This window comes from Anser brachyrhynchus (assembly GCF_964034855.1).
Source record: "Anser brachyrhynchus genome assembly, chromosome: 20".
Taxonomy (NCBI): Eukaryota; Metazoa; Chordata; class Aves; order Anseriformes; family Anatidae; genus Anser; species Anser brachyrhynchus.
This window is the reverse complement of record NC_137713.1, coordinates 3,566,664-3,582,877: the sequence shown is the minus strand read 5'-3', so window position 1 is coordinate 3,582,877 and position 16,214 is coordinate 3,566,664. Positions and strand designations below refer to the sequence as shown.

The following is a 16,214-nucleotide window of genomic DNA, read 5'->3' as shown; positions in this document are numbered from 1 at the left end:
TTGTTGACTGAATTAAATATAGCACTCAAATTGCTTATACGATATCCACACAACATCTGTATTAAGAAAAAAACCAAACACCACAACAAATTAGAACCCCATTTAGGTAAACTGTATGTTCAGAGTGTTTAGGAAAATCCAAATATGATTACATAACTGTCTGAAAAGCCACATAAGCTGCCAAAGTTCTGTGGGTGTTTCAGATTCAGAATCCAACCTTAAGTTCCCCCTACTCATTTTTGTTCCTTGACAGATTCAGTTCTTGTCTATCACTCAAGGTAAGTTCTGCTGCAGCAGCAGTCTGAGCATTAGCGTAGATGAAATTCAGATGACAGAGACCTGATCGTGTATCAACTTTAAATGCAAACTAAGGCACAGCTAGATCTCTCCAAGGAAACAAAGAGCAATTTGTTCTGCCAGTACTGGAGGCATGAGCACTAGCCCATTATAGCACAGCTCAGGCTGTGGCCAAGCACTAATTTTTCCCTGACACCCTCTGGCCTGCACTAACACCATTCAACTGCACATTCTCTAATCCGAGTACCTCACCTGCTGGGAAAGGCCTCCTTGAGAACCAGTCTCTTCTACTCCCATAAGTTTCCAATTACAGACTTGGAAGCTTTTGCCTGTTTTCTTTAAGCTGGAGTCTTTTTCTCCAGTCACTCAGATTCCATGGTGGAACAACCATACAGCACACTTAACTCTGAACTGCAGTAAACTTCAAACAAAAATGTGATTAACAAATATATAGTATGCTATAGAAAAACCCAGGCTAACATAAAAAGATACCTGTTAGCTTGAATCTTCCATAACATTAAGATTTTATTCAGACTAGTGAATCTTACTAGTATTACACTTAAGCTGTACCTTTAAGCACTCTCCCATCGTGCTCTGTCAGCCCTATAAATCTGCCTGCTTCTGCTGCAACTTTGCAGTACTTGGGCACCCTGCCTGGCTGTTTGAGTTGCTACATCATTCATCAAGTAAGTGTTTAACTTTTTAATTCCTTTTTCCTATTTTAGAAGTTTCCTAAAGATATTCTGTTAGGACAAACTCAAGTTAGTGACAACTTAATTTAGCTTTGCCTGTAATAATAACGAATGTTTGTTTTGTTGTTGTTTTTTAGTATTTTCTGAATAGCAAGGTGAGAAAAGACAAGCAGAAAAAAAAGGAAGTAAGATAGGTAAGTTAGATCTATAATCAGCATAAAGACTAGTCATGAATAAGTTGGAGCATTTGGGTTTTTGTTTTTCATAAGACATTAGTTTAACCAGCAAGGTATGCCTAGCAGTGAGCTGTTACTAAGTACTTACATGTAAGTTAATACTGAAACAGTAATGAAACTTGTTTTTTTATTCAATGTGCACCAAACAAATGATTTAAATGCATTTATTCTCTGATTTTTACGTATACCACAAATTGCATATATAATATAAAATAGATTCTCCCCTGTATGAAAATCTGGTTCCTGATGTGACAAGAAAATATAGCATTAAAGATCTCTTTTAAAAATACCAACCTCATAAAATGCCAAGTAAAAAACTAGTATCAGTGATCAATTTATGTATTAAGCTTAAGATCAGTTAGAAATCTGCAAGAACCTAAAGGGGAAACATCTTATTCTTGTGTCCTATCTCCAGGTAGAGTGAGAAATAGTTGCTGTTTTAGATGCATGAATAAGAAGTTAATTTCTCTGATCTGTTGAGCTAGCATTAAAGGATCTTTAATGTCAAGTGTGATGCATAGCTTTAACTCCCACTGTAATCCAGAGTGTAAAATTTGCTCATAATCTAGGTTTTTGGTTTCAGTAATGTTAAAAGGATAAATAAAATTTAGCACAGTCTGGAACACTATTTAAACTTTCAAATAAAATGTTGAATGAAGCAGCAGCTGCAGGTAGCAATGCAGCATTTTTAAAGGATTTGATTGTTTCCTGGAAGAATCATGAGAGAAGCAATGCTGGCTTTTCTCCTTCCATTCTGAAAACTTATTTTCTGTACTTAAGAAGGCAAATTAACATTTCCTGCACTGTTTTAAATATTGGGATATTTCATAGAAGCATAAAATCCTAGATATCTAGAATTCAGAAACTCGTTCCCTGTCACCTACATTTTCACCTGCAGTAAGCTGGAAGACCTTAGCTTGTACAAATGAAACGTAAAACAAATTTTAACATGCTTTAGAAAATCTGTAGATGCATAGATGTAGCTCCATCCTTCCACTTGTTAACATGGTCTGAAATAACAGTTCTGCAGAGTGGACACGTTTTTTCTCTATTAAACCATAAAGAGATGCATTCTTCACAAAATGTGTGCTGTAATGAAAAGAATGACAACTTAGAGCTTCTAAGCTCTTCCACTTATAAGAAGGTCTAGTATTTGCATTGCCTCATTTCTAAAGATAATCAGAAGACAGACACTTGCTAATCTATGTTGTAAACCATTTTTTTAAAAACATTTGCAAAAATAATTCTGATTATGTGTATTACCTGACAGATAAGCAGAATAGGCTTCTGAAATTCAGCTTGACAGATAGCACAAATATCATCTGATTCAGAACACTGTCTCTTGCTAGCCATCACCCCATAGTGCTGTAAAACAAGATTTTTTTCAGCAGATGATAGTTTCAAAGGGGGAAAAGAAAATGACAGAAAGGAAGTGGGAATAAGGATATGTCAGGAGATAGATGTCAGGAGAAATATCCAATCCCTAATCTAAAACCTTGCTAGATTTTTCAACAGTTGTTTTAGGAACTATAGCTTATGCCGTCTCCCCTACCATAATGTGCAGTTAATATCTTCCCCTGATAATAGTTGTAGGAAAAATCTGTAGTAGTTTTAAGTGACCTCCAAGCGAAACACTTACATTTCACCTTAAATTTGATCAAGACAGCACTTAAAAAAAATCTGAAGTGCTTTAGTATTGTTGTAGTTCAGTGATACTGTGCTCTAAAGTCTTCTATATATTTTACTGCATGAATAGCAGATACTAAATAACTATACCTGTTACTATAGAGAAAGATTATTGAGAAACTTTTAAAACTCTAGCAGATATTACTTGCATGTCAGTTATTTTGGCAAGCTTCATTTTTCACTGACGTTTCTGCATAAAGCTTTACCTATATCCAACCAATATTTATTCCAGTTAAAAATTAGGAAAACAAGGATAGGTTATTTCACATAGTTTTATCTGAAGAGACATGCAAAATATTGATGGTTTAGTTTTCTTTGGTTCAAGTTAGCCCATAATTACATAGTCAGGAAACTCAGACAGTGAAATGGAGGAGTATGTGTAGAGGGATTACTTTAAAAATGCATTTGTCTACTTCTAGAACTATACAAGTTAATAAATGAACGAGATATTTCAAAGAGAAGCCTTTTCATTTAAATCATATCTACTGTTTTGTCATAAGAGCATTCAATACTCACTGGTCGTGTACAAAATATCCGTAAAACCTGTTTGAAGTTTCTCAATTGTCCAAAAAAACTCAAAAGCTGAAACGGGAAGGAAAACCCGAGTTATACTGAAAGTCTTTCTCTGTGAATTAAAGAAAGCTTCCACGTGTCCATGCAAATCCCAATAGCAGAAGTGTCACTGTAATCCGATGTTGGCAGGAACATAAGCAAAGCAATAGTTCAGACCAACCCTATTTTTAGTTGCTTCACGTGTAGCTAAACTCAGAATTTATCCCGAAGTTCTTTAGTTCTTTTTCACCAATAGGTGGCTGTTCTTTGCAAGAAAAATACTGTTCAGGTTATGAAATGAAGCACTCAATTGCAAGTATACCAGCATTATATACTGGCATTATTATTATATACACAGTAGTCTTTAGACTTGTAATTAAGGCACCATAGTATTATAAAGTATTTTTCATGTTCAAAGTGGAACTTGTACTGAGATTGGTTACACTTGGGGCAGATGAGCTCTTTAGCAAAGTAGACAGCCATTTTAAACACTTCTCTAACTTGTTTAGCATCACGGGGGAATTCTAGCAGAGAAAATCTCCTTCCTTGGAAAATGCTGATTTTTTTTAGCCACAAATTTCATCTTTATTTTTCAAGCTCTCTTTCTCTCAGTTTCTGATGCCAGTCTGATCAATGTCTGATTTGAGAAGGGTCCTATAGTGACAGCGTTCTTTGATATACAACCCCAGTCTCCCAGAACAGGTGCAGAAATAGACAAGAAGGTTTAGGAAAAGTGGCTCAGGGTGCTATCAGTTTTGGAAGGTTGTATCGGTTAAACCGAAGCATCAACTTGCAAGTTAGTTCAAACGCTGAAACGGTCAGAAATGTGTTAGCTTATATGCCTCTACCCCTCCAGTGCCAATTACTGCAAAGTAGTTTAAGAGGACTGAAAGTCTTACGTACCTTTAGGATGAGGTAGAGAAGGCCCAGCAATATCCCAAGGCTCCAGCCTAGCACACTGTCAGGCTCCCCATAGCCAATAAGATAACGGAACCAAACTGGTATAGGGACAAACATACGGTAATACTGGCAGAGTTCTTCTAACAGCATGTACCAGTAGCCCTAAGCAAGACATGCAAAAGAATCTCTCAAGATGTAAAATACAAACACTTTTAAAAATAATATAGAAAAGATGTACTAGCATTCTTTAGAGTAACTTCCCCTCATCAGATCTTGAAGCAAGTATATACGAAGGACAATACTGGAAGAATGAAGACCAGATGATAAATCTCACCACAACTGTACAAGCAACAATAGCACAATTAATTGCTGTACTGAAGAAAAATTAATAGGCTAAAATAGGGTGGCTTTGTAGGATACCTACCTACTAGAATGCTATCAAACTTGCTTTCATAAGCATTAAAAATGTTACCTGAAAAAGGAAGCTAAGACACAGATCAGCTTGTCATTACAAGTTTTCACCATTTAGGATTAAAAGACAGTAAGGCCTCTCTCTTTATTAACAAACATAATGATTAGAGGAAACCCATTTCTAATGTATTTCATGCCTGTGTAAAAAAGCTTCTCTTAGAACAGGGTAATAAGAAAAAGGTGGGGACAGGAGGAGAAAGAAACAAAGTACCTGGACTGAACAGGTAAACTGAGTTCAATAATGCCCTAAACGTTACTGAACAGTAACTACAAAAGACAAGTAGCCTTCACAGAGCACTGTGCGCACACATGTATATACTTCTAACAATTAAGTGTGCGTATTTGACTAATCATAGATGTTAGCTCTAATAACAGGGGATAAAGTACTCTTTGACTAATTTGACAGGCAAATGGCAAGATCTACCACTGTTGACCAGATTCTTTCTTTAATTTAGCCGGTTTAGGTCACCGTTGGTGTAATGGAATTTCCAATAACAATTTTTGGCTGTTGTACCAGTAGTTGTAGATAGAGATCTTGATTATAAGCTAGTATTTCTCCAAATCATACATACCTAAGAAATACTGTTCTGGTACATTTTAAAAGATAAAACCTACAAAAACACTCTGTTCAAGTCCTATCGCATGCTAACTATATTTGTTCTTTTTTTTTTAAACTAGTACTAGTATGTTCTATTTCAACATAAAACAGATTATTTTTTGCATGTCTTACCTTGGGAAGCAGATAAAGATACATACCCACCAACCAATGCAGACTTCTATAAAAATCATTAAATTTCATCGGTTTGAGAAAAAAAGCTATGAGTCAAATTTATTGGTCTGACAAACATTACTAATTAAAAGGAAAACTGATTTTTTTAAAGAGAAAAATAGCCATTTACTTGCACAGGTATTAAAATCTCCCCATGTCAGTTACCGACAAGCAAGTACAAAATTTACTGTACATCAGCCGGCCCATGCTAGCAGCCTGTATACACATTCTTACATTGCTGGAAATAAATGGTTTCTTCATCCTACCACTTACAATAGAAATAAACCCACTTATCCCATGAAATAATACAAGCGATTGTTTCAGATCAGACTGTAAACCTTCCTTAGCACCAAGAAGGGAAGAACATGAAATTCACAGGGTTTTCTTGCCCAGTGTAGTGATGGATTATATACAGACCTTTAATTTAAAAAACTTACCTTTAGGTATAATTTAATAATTAGCTAATTTTACCATAAAAGGATGCTCATAACGATATAGATCGTTTTCTTACCTTGGATTTAAAGGACATCATAAAAGAAGGCACCAAGAGAATAAAGCACTTGAAGCCCATGAAGAGGAATTTCAGAATAAAGTCTGTGACTCCCACAATCCAAAGCACCTCCCAGAAGTTCTTAAAATCCACAGTAGGGTTTAAAAAGATTAAGCTACGACAACAAAAAAAGTATCAGAAGTTACTGGAGCATGCTGTTTAAAGGAAAGCATAACCAGAGATTATATCACAGCACGCTTAAATAAATAAATAAATGGTTTACATAGAGGAGAAAAATACTTGCTAAGAAAATGAACTCTTTATTATAAATTGATCCTTTATGATCTCTGGCAATCTCTCCATTTCTGAGCCTTCTTTCATGGCAAATCTTGTCCTCTAGAGATGGGCTTTCTTTTCCATTTTTGCAATACAGCCTTTGACTGATTTACAACCAAGGCTGTAGCTACAGAATAATAATGGTAAAAAATAAATGGCAGATATAAGCCCCCCAGAGTGCCAGAATGCTACGTATTCAGTATGCTGAAGGCAAGGTGGTAGGATCAAAGCTGGGAATCAAACGCAGCCACTTCCCCCATGGCATAGTACAGCTTTTAAGTTGAGTTCGTGGTCTAATTTTGCAAATTCCAGCATAACTTTTTTAAGGACAGTACTTGTTCAGTTTAGTGGAAGAGGAGGAATGGAGATTACAATGAAAGAAACCAATGCTACAATTAAAGAAAAACAGCTGTTGCCCAGATAAAGTGTTTCCAGTTAATATTTTATTAATTTATGATCTGAGTGGAGATGTTCCTCTACTTACCTGTAGTACAGTGACTGAGAATGAAAGGTGTAATACAAGAGGAGAGATGATCCAGTTAGGTATACTAGTAACCAAGCACATTGCAACTTGGAGCACCGTTCCTGTAAGATAATTGTTAAGACAAATTACAGCCCTTATCTTGGTAAGAATGTCTTAACTGTGTCTCCAAAGCACTGTCTATTATACTTGAACAGTTATTGCTAGAGGATTCCATACTAACTCATACTGATTTTAGGTCAGATAAAACTGTAGAGCTCATTGGAAAAGTAAAGCAGTGATTCTAATGTTTTCAACGTAATTTCTATGTGTATCAAGGTCTTTCCTAAAAACACACCGAAAGCCATCCCACTCTGAAGGAACAACAAATTTTCCTTTGAGACTGCTGGAAGTTTAAACTATCAACTGCTATTTGATTCCAAACCTGGTTAAGTTCTTCCATAAACTGCAAAAATCTTGTATCACTTGAAGTGATTTCAATAGTCACAGGGAGAAAAATTCTGAATTTTGCAAACTTTAATCTGAGAAGTTCTACACTGTATAAAAGCATTAAGATTTACAGGACTGCTTCTGTCTTGAAACCTATTACACTTAGTTTAATTTACTAAATAATGCTATCACCATTCACATTTCTTTCAAGAATCAATGGATAAAGGTCTTGGTTAACTTACAGAATTCTGTTGCGTAGGGTGATACTTACTCTTAGAAAAACCTGATTTACTATGCTTTTGTTTGCATACATATAAGTTGTTAGCAGCCCAATTCCAAGAGAAATGCCTATTAGGAAAAAAGGGTCAGTTATACACAAATTAAAAAAAAACATACTGAATTGGGTTTAATAAAAAAAGCCATTTCTAGTATTTCTTTGTAATTTCAATTAATAGCTCAGACTATAAAGCCAGAATAATTAAGCATGTTTTATGTGTGCCAGCAAAGGAAACAGAAGCCATTGAAATGTAGTTCAGTAAATCTCTATTTCTGATGAACAAAGCAAATAAAAATAAAGCTAAAAATAAAGCTAAAAATAAATCAAATTATATCTCAGGCATGGTTATCGGCTTATCTTTGTTTGGGGGGAGGGTCTCTTCCCTCAGACCGTGTTTTGTTATACTCTACCAATTATATGCTGCATGATCAATTTGACACACAGAATCAAGATATACGGCAGACTTTTGTGCAGCCACTGGAGGAGGTATCTGAGCTCCGAGAGGGAGCTGCCGCTGTGTTCCTCTGAGTCTGGAGCGGAGTCATCAAGCCCCCCTGCTTCGTTGTGGGCATGTCCGTGTGAGCGACTTTGGGAACCTGGCCTCGAAGGCCGGGAACTCGCATTTTCTCTGCCTTCTCCTGCAGCAGTGCTTAGCTGTATGTGAACATCTCCGCTATGATGGCATGAGCTTTCTCCTGATGACCTCGCTGCGTGGGTGCTTTGAGAAGGTGAAGAGTCATCACCACTCCCTTGGATGTTGTGGAGATGACTGCAGTTTGCTTGCATGGTGGGATTTTTTTCTGGTCCAGATTCCTACTACTTTGTCTCCTGGAATGGGAAATAAAAAGTCATCATTGAAGGAAGAGTACAACTATGCAGGGAAAAAAAAAAACCACAGCACAAAAATACAGTGAATTGTATTGAGTGATTGCCTGCATGAAGCAAAGTAAAGGTTCTCTTAACAGATACTGGCTCTCTTCATTCTGAAAGCAGGTATGCTGGGTTTGCACCTTTCTGTGTGCCATATTAAATGACTTCCTTTCATTCACATGCAGATTTTCTAGCCTGCAGTGAACCTGGCTGCCTTGGCAAAATCTGATGCTGCTTCAGTGCAAATGAGACCAGCAAAAGCTGTTGAATTGGAGACCAACACTAGCTGGTACAAAAGAGAGCTCAGAAGTGCTGCCTAATTTCACAAAAATAGTCAGTAACAGTAGTAGGCCAAAAAAAGGAACAAACGATGGGAAGGAAGCAAAGAGTACATTTACATGCATCCACAAAATGGTGTTTGTTCAGACAAGTCTAGTCAAAAGGCAGTGCATATTAAAAATTGAGGGCCATTATAAGATTAACAAGAGATTACCCTGTCTGGGTAAGCAAGCAGAACCCGGTTTAGTCCATATTGTAAGAAGCATTTGAAAGAGTCTGGACCATCTGGTTCAGGTCAAAAAAAAGAAGCGCAGCCAACAAGCTGGGTGAGACCACCCAAATGAGGATTTTTTTTTTCCTTTGACACCCTTCTGCTGTCTTCTTGGACAGTTTTTCACTTCCGTGTCTGCCTTTGCATTGATGAAAGCGTCCATCTACTTTTCTGGGGTGGTGTGGTATCATAGTAATAATTTTGGAGAATGCTCTGATGCTGGATTTTGCAGTAGTCGTCACTATCAAGTAACATCATCAAAATATTGGGAATTATGTTATAGTCCTTTTTCAATAATTTAAACTCCTCCAGATTCTTCTTTGAAATTAATTTTTCTACAGCTTAGCATACATGTACACTTAGTTTCACTGGGGATATCGAATGGTTAAAGCAACATTGTTTTGCTGTTTTGTAAGATGAAAAGGTAATTTTGCACAGCAAGAAATTCTTAATGTATTTGCACAAACCTGAGAGTCTTTAGCCTCTAAAATTGAGGTTATAATAGATGAGTAAGTTGCATGAATTTATACAATAGAACTTCTTACTACCATTTAGAAATGCTGCTGCTACTATATTTTTGTTGGCCAAAGATTACATCATGCTTCAGCGCAGCCAAAATTCATGTTCTGTAATTTAATGCAGGAGTAAAGCCAATAAACTGGAAATAGTATTAACTTTACAAACAGCACGTCTCCAGAATTGGGCCACGAATGCTGTTTTTAAAAGGAAAACAACGTTAATTAGCAATCTTTGGTTAGTAAAACTAGGGCCTGCTTCTGCAAAAGCCGACAGAGCAGTGCTTAAAAAAAGCGAGCGAGCCCATTGTCCGAGTCACGCAGGCTCCTGCCTGACAAACTTGCAGGAACTAAGTTACGGGGCCGTATTTCGGAGGGGAAGTTGTGGGGCTGTATTTCAGTGTTTCCACACGCACGCACATAACAGCCCCCCTTAGCTCTGACAGCACCTTTAAAGCCCCCTCACGCCGGGCGCTGCCCCCACTCGCTCGGGGCGGGGCTGGAGGCCGCGGCTCGGTCCCAGGAGGACGGGACGGGGCCGGGGCAGCGCCACGCGGTTCCCCCGCTCCCCACCACCCTCCACAGAAGCCCCGGCACCGGGGGGGGGGGGGGAACGACCCCGGAGACGCCTCCCCGCTCCCACCCGCTGCTGTCGGGGGCCCCTCTCCCGCCCTTCCCCTGCCCAGGCGCGGCCCGGCGGCGGTACCTCAGGGGGCGGCGGCTCCTCATGGGGCGGGCGGTGCCTCAGGGGGCGGCCGGCGCCTCCCGCCCGCCGCCGCCGCCGCTGCTGCCCAGGCCGCGGCCGCCCGCCGCCTCCATCGCCGCCGCCGAGGCCGAGTGGGCGGGAGAGGGCGCGGCGGGGGGAGGAAGAGGAGGAGCCGTGAGGGGACGAGGAGGAGGAGGAGGAGGAGGAAGGCTCGGAGTTGCTGTGGCAACGGGCGGCAGCGGCTCCGCCGGGCCTTCGCTCCATGAGGGGATGGGGGGCTGGCGGGGGGGGAACCCCCCTCAGCGGCAGGGCTGCAGTTCTTGATTTTTTTTTTTTTTTTTTATCGAACGCATCGGTTAAAATGGGTCGGGGGAGCAATAATAAGGAAGGAAGTGAAGGAACGTCCGTGTGGGCGCCGGGGTACGGTCCCTGCTCGGCTGTGAGCAGTGCTCGCCGCAGGGGAGTCCTGCTGGGGGGAATCGGCTGCGCCTCCTAGGAGACCTGAGGAAAATGCTGCCCTTGTTAGTGCCGCCGTAGCTCTTAGGAGAAGCTTGGAATTAAATAGATGCAGGGTTTTCTTTCAAAATGTGCTCCTGAATAAATTAGTTTGCATCCAGAAGTAGCATCTGTTTCCCTTGGCTCAGATACTTTTGCAAGCTTTTAGGTACGCAGCTCACGTTGGAGCTTGGTGCCCGATACCTGAGCGGTTTTGAAAATCAGAACTAAAACAGGAGTACTTCTGGGCTGTGGGGTCAGTAACCCTGGGAGAGGGAGGGAAGGCACTTAGACATCACATCTCATGCGCGGAAAACTAAGTATTTAGAGGAGCTAAGTGGCCTGCTATCTAGTAATTCCTGCCATTCCACAGCAAACCTCTTTTATACTTGAGGACTGAAGCGGCTGAAAACACTGGACACGTCTCTTTCTGTTGGAGGTAGGTTTGAAGGAAGCACCTGCAGCACTTTTACGTGCCTTTGTGATGTTATCGCTGACCTTCGAATGAATCTGTGTCCAGAATTTCTTGACTGGAAATTTCTGCCCTCCTGTGAGGGAAGAAGGGATTAGCTTTTGCGTTTCACTTGGGCTGCAGGTGATGTGTTGGAATCAAAATAAAGCCAAACTTGGGCTAGTTATGACAAATACGCTTAAGTCCTAAATAAGCCTATTCCTGTAGGCCCTCTGAACTAAGGAGACCTTTTAATTTGCAGAGAGTTATTATCTAAGTACTTCTCAGGAGCAGCAACAATGCAGATTTCAGATTCACAGCTGGAAGCACTCTGAGAATTATATGGCTTTATCCCTATCTTATAAGTGTGTAACAGTACTCTTATATTTTTATGATGCTCTACCTGTGTTATGTTAATGTTCATTCTCTTAGCTCAGTAGGTCATTCTCATAGTGTTTTGATTATGAAGGGCAATGTGGTTTATTTTAACTTGATTCTCATATCGGGAAGAACAATTATAAATCTTATTTTTAAGTAGTGTTTTATGATTGGAAATTATGCGTGCCTTCTGTACATGCTTTGAAAGTGTATAAATATAGAAAGCCTAGTTCAGCTGTTCCTTTTTTGTAATTATAAAATGCATTAAATTGCGCATGTAGTTTTACATCAGAATTGTTCTCAAACTTTCTTACATGCACTTGAAATATGAAAATAATTAACGGCAAATGATTAATCAATAATGTTTGCTCATGTAGGTCACTTGCTGATTTATCTCCAATTCACAACTCATTAGAAGGTATGTAGCTCTTCAGTGATGTTGTTATTTAACAGGTATCTTTTCACGATGCTATTAATGACATCTGGATTTAGTCACTCCTTAAAAACAAGATAGACTTCAGAGATTATTAACATAAAATTTGAATCCTCTTTCCATGGGTGTTGCATGTGTTGGGTTATGTAATGCTTAATTATAAATCTACCAATCTGTATTTTTGACTCGCCTCCTAGAATGCCCATAAATCTCACACAGAGAGACAAACCGCTGTCCAGGCATGTTTTCAGGTGGGGAAAGAAGACAGTCTGGAAGCACAAAGATATAAGTAGCCCCAGACTTTCCCATCCTCCTAGGTACAGGTAGTACCTCCTTAATTGATGGTATCAGCAAATTTCATCAGCTTATACCTGCTTTTCCCATCATTGTTAATAAATGCATGAAACAATATTGGAACAAACACTGGTCCTCGTGGAACTCTGCTGGTGCTGCCCTGGCAGCGTACTACTTACCTTTTAAACAGTTACTCTGTACTAAAAGTTACCTAGTTTTATGCATAAAAATACTAGAAGAAAGTATTTCGCATCCTAATTCCCGATGGAGCTTTGCAAAGCTTCTCTCTTAGAACAGATTAGGGGATTACAATCTTAATCTTCATTTCTTTTTCTACTTAATAAATTTTAATATTACTGTTTTTCAAAAAGGTGTGGAAGGAACTACGGTCCTTTAAAGTATGGTGTACAGCATGCATTTTTGGTGAAATTAGTAGGAATTGATCTCAGATGCATGAAAAGAAATTGTAGTTAATGATATGGTAAAAATTTGTTTCCTTGCTAGAGTATGTAAAATAGCAGAATGTCCTGAATATTCAAAGGCTTTATTGGTTGTCTTCATTATTCACAAAATGATACATGAGTATGGAAGATGTGCAAAATTAAGGGGATTTAGTTTACACTGTTTGGAGGATTTGAAAATCATAGCAAGAGGCTCAAATGACCTTTACAATTTGAATGCTTCCTGAGCTTCAGGTGCTCGATCCCTGTAAAAACTAGCTCCTGCAATTATACAACCTTCACTTCAATTTGAATTTTGAGCACAGGAAAACAGTTCCTGCATTCCTTTATGTAAGGCACTTCAGAATACAGACCAGTTTTGAAAACCCATCACTTGAGTGATTGCAGAGGAATCTGAATTTCACTGTTGAAGTTTGATTATGTAGGCTTTTTCCAACAGACTCATGAGGAATTTAAACCAGATATTTTTATAGAGCAGTGACATCATCTTGTTCCCTGAGGTTTCCAGAAATCTTACTAGCCCTCTGTGTACAGCAACGTGCTGAATTCTGTTAAATCATTCTGTACTGTGAGTAATTCCACTGAAATGGTGTCATATAATTGCTTTAGGACTGGTGAATCAGATCCCAGAGTCTTGGGTTTTGTGTACAGATAGAGCCTTGAATGAAACCTAGACAGTGGAACCACAAAGGGCAGTTGTAATTTTTGCTCACTGCACAGGAGGGTGCTCAGCCTCTGTCTTTATCTGCAAGAAAGAGCGATTCCCATGGTCATTAGACTGAAGTGGAGAAGCTGTCGTCTGGACTGGTCTTTTCTTGTGGTGACATTGAAGGATCTGTTAAATACAATTACTCAAAAAATATTCAGCTGTTCAAGAATTTTAGAAGGTGCACGTTAATTGCTGCTTTGAGAGCTGCTTACAAAGGTATTTAGGTCAGAAGACGAACTATAATGATCATCCTGTGTGTAAGACATCGGTATTCTCTAATGGGTGTGTTTAAAGGTGCCAGAATTTTCAATAGAATCTTTGAAGTTTTTCAAAATTATTATTTTTTCCAATCTGTCTAATGTGTTAACCTGAATGTGTGAAACCTTGTGTGAATAGTTTTATTGAATAATGACTTCTCATGTAAGTAAAACCCTACTCTGTGTGGGTTTACTAGGAAGGGATTTGTTTAATTTGTATTTGATCTATAGTATCTGCTTACAGTTATATCCGTAATTATTCTTCATTTTCCTTGGTACATATTAGCATATTTAAGGTTCAAAAGACAAATGAATGTTCTAACGTGTCATATGATAGAAATATTTAAAAGTTATATTGGCTTATTAATCTAGGTTAGTCTGTGTTGGTTTATGGTGGGAAAGGCTTTGTGGGGGGGGGGGGGTGTCTGTGACACATTGTCAATGGGAGCGAACGCAGTTTTTGTGAGGCTGATCGTACCTCAGGATGACGTATTGCTTCCTGTAGGTACTTATGTAACTGCTCTGTGTATGTTCCCATAGGGTGACAGTCTTTAACTCACAGAGGAAAAAAATCTGCTTTTCTTTTGAATTATTAAGATTGTCTGCCATGAATTTTTTTGTTTAACTAAGTACAACTGAAATGATATGAGAAATTTTATTCTGGTATTAGTTACCACTAGATAAGTAAGAAAAATGTTTGTTTAATAGTGGCTGAAAATTGACTAACTTTCTGTTTACCTTTTTAGAGATCAGTTGAACAGAGGTCTTGGGAGCTGTTACCTGCTCAGACTTTAGTGAGTGAGTTAACACATTCTGTCTGTTGGAAAACAATTCATTAAACCTCCATCTTGTACAATGTTAAAATATTCTGGCCCTCTGAATGCATATCTGTTGCTAAGGTAAAACAGTTATGTGTTTAAAAAGCATTGTCATTGTAGGAAGATTTCCAGATATTTCTTTTCAGAACTTTCGGAATAAATACAAATACAGAATATGGTAGGCAAAATCTTATTTGTCGTGTTGAATGGGATTCGTCCCATTAACGTCAGCACCTAAATATTTGCTTCAGTTCAGTCAATATTTACCTCACTGGTCAATAAAGCTTGTTTTGCACTTCACAAAGTTAATATTTGCTTACTGTTTTTAGTTTGGTGACAATATACAAAATCTGTTTCTAACAATATAAAAGATGTTTTTACTTCTTTTTGAACAAAAAAGATTTTATATTAATGGATGTGTTAGTTTGTTAGGAAGTCTTACCCACAAGTAAAGCCATGTTCACCAAGTAATAAGATTAACTAGATTATGTGTACGACATTTTACAAACATAAAAGGATATTTTCTGGGAAAAAAAGAAGGTAAAATGGCTAACTATATTATTGAGTTAAAACATAATTGTATAGAGCTGTAAAATAGGAATTGCACATTGGTTATACCTGTTTTGTGCCAGTCAATTTCTCTCATAAAGGAAAAGGTGCCATTATTAATTAACTGGTGGTTTAGTATTTTGTTTTTTAAAGTTTCTTGCATAAAATAGAGTAAGTAGACTGAAGGAGAACCTCAGAAACAGCATGTAGATTTTTGGCTCATAGAAAAGCTATTGGGAGTTAAATTTTGGTAAATCATTGACATGTCCTAAGCAAATCCTTGTCATCGATATCCAGTGCATAATTTCTTGCATATTCTAGCTTTCCGCAAAAGAACCCTAGAACACTAGTGTGGTTTGTTTTTTGTTTTCTTTTTTCTTGGTCTTTTTTCTTCCCTTCCCTTTTTAAGTGTTGTGAATTTGGTCTTCGTGGTCAAATATGTTAAAAGAAGAAAAAGAAACAGGTGGAAAAAAAAAGGAAAAAACTTCCAAGTTATTCATGATAGTTTGCCTGATGCTGTTGCTCTCATCTTTGCTTCTCTTAAAAATTTTAATTTATCCTGAGAAGTATTTCTGAAGGTTCTCATCTGATAGCAGGTGAGCACTGTGTTGATCTTTACTCCAGAAAACTCAGACTATGTTCAATTGCTGTGCTGGAGTCCTTGCTCACCAGTTTAGAGGTATAACAGAAGTGAGCACTGGATCCTTTTGAAAACTCAAGAACATGCTTTTGCTCCCTCTCAGAAATATTCTCCAATATTTTGAAGAAATGATGGTCACCTTGTTTTGTACCAACTCTTATTGACCATCACTAGATGCAATGTGTCTTCTGTGCTCCATTTTTTTCTCGCCTCTCCTATATGTCTGGGTAGAGATTGAAATAGCAGTGTTTCAACAGGAAATATTTTTGCATTCATGTTTGGATTAATACACGTTAACATGGTTTTCTTAGTTAAATGCCATACAAGCAAAATGTTACTGCTACAACAGCCTAAACAATTGATTTGGTTTAGCTAAAACTCAAAGCCATTTATTGCAAGTCTATTGCAAGTCAGTGGAGATGACTGCTGTAATACAAAATATGACACTAAATGATTTTTCCTTCTCTGGGAA

The 16,214-nt window shown here is 38.3% G+C and overlaps 1 protein-coding gene across 2 annotated transcripts; it reads right to left on the bottom strand.

Moving 5' to 3' along the window:
* Window positions 1-1,323: 1,323 nt before the first annotated feature.
* Window positions 1,324-10,415, bottom strand: RNFT1 (ring finger protein, transmembrane 1). 2 transcript variants are annotated; one of them, XM_080563033.1, is made up of 9 exons: window positions 10,258-10,415; window positions 8,027-8,444; window positions 7,611-7,687; window positions 6,914-7,014; window positions 6,115-6,268; window positions 4,367-4,525; window positions 3,428-3,493; window positions 2,489-2,590; window positions 1,324-2,314 (listed from the first exon to the last, which is right to left on the bottom strand). In XM_080563033.1, exons 2-9 carry the CDS (start codon window positions 8,400-8,402, stop codon window positions 2,180-2,182), a joined length of 1,170 nt encoding a protein of 389 aa, XP_080419159.1. In that variant the 5' UTR covers window positions 8,403-8,444; window positions 10,258-10,415; the 3' UTR covers window positions 1,324-2,179. The 2 variants fall into 2 exon arrangements, with proteins under 2 accessions (XP_080419159.1, XP_080419160.1); XM_080563034.1 differs by having other exon boundaries at window positions 8,081-8,444.
* Between the last annotated feature and the right edge of the window lie 5,799 nt (window positions 10,416-16,214).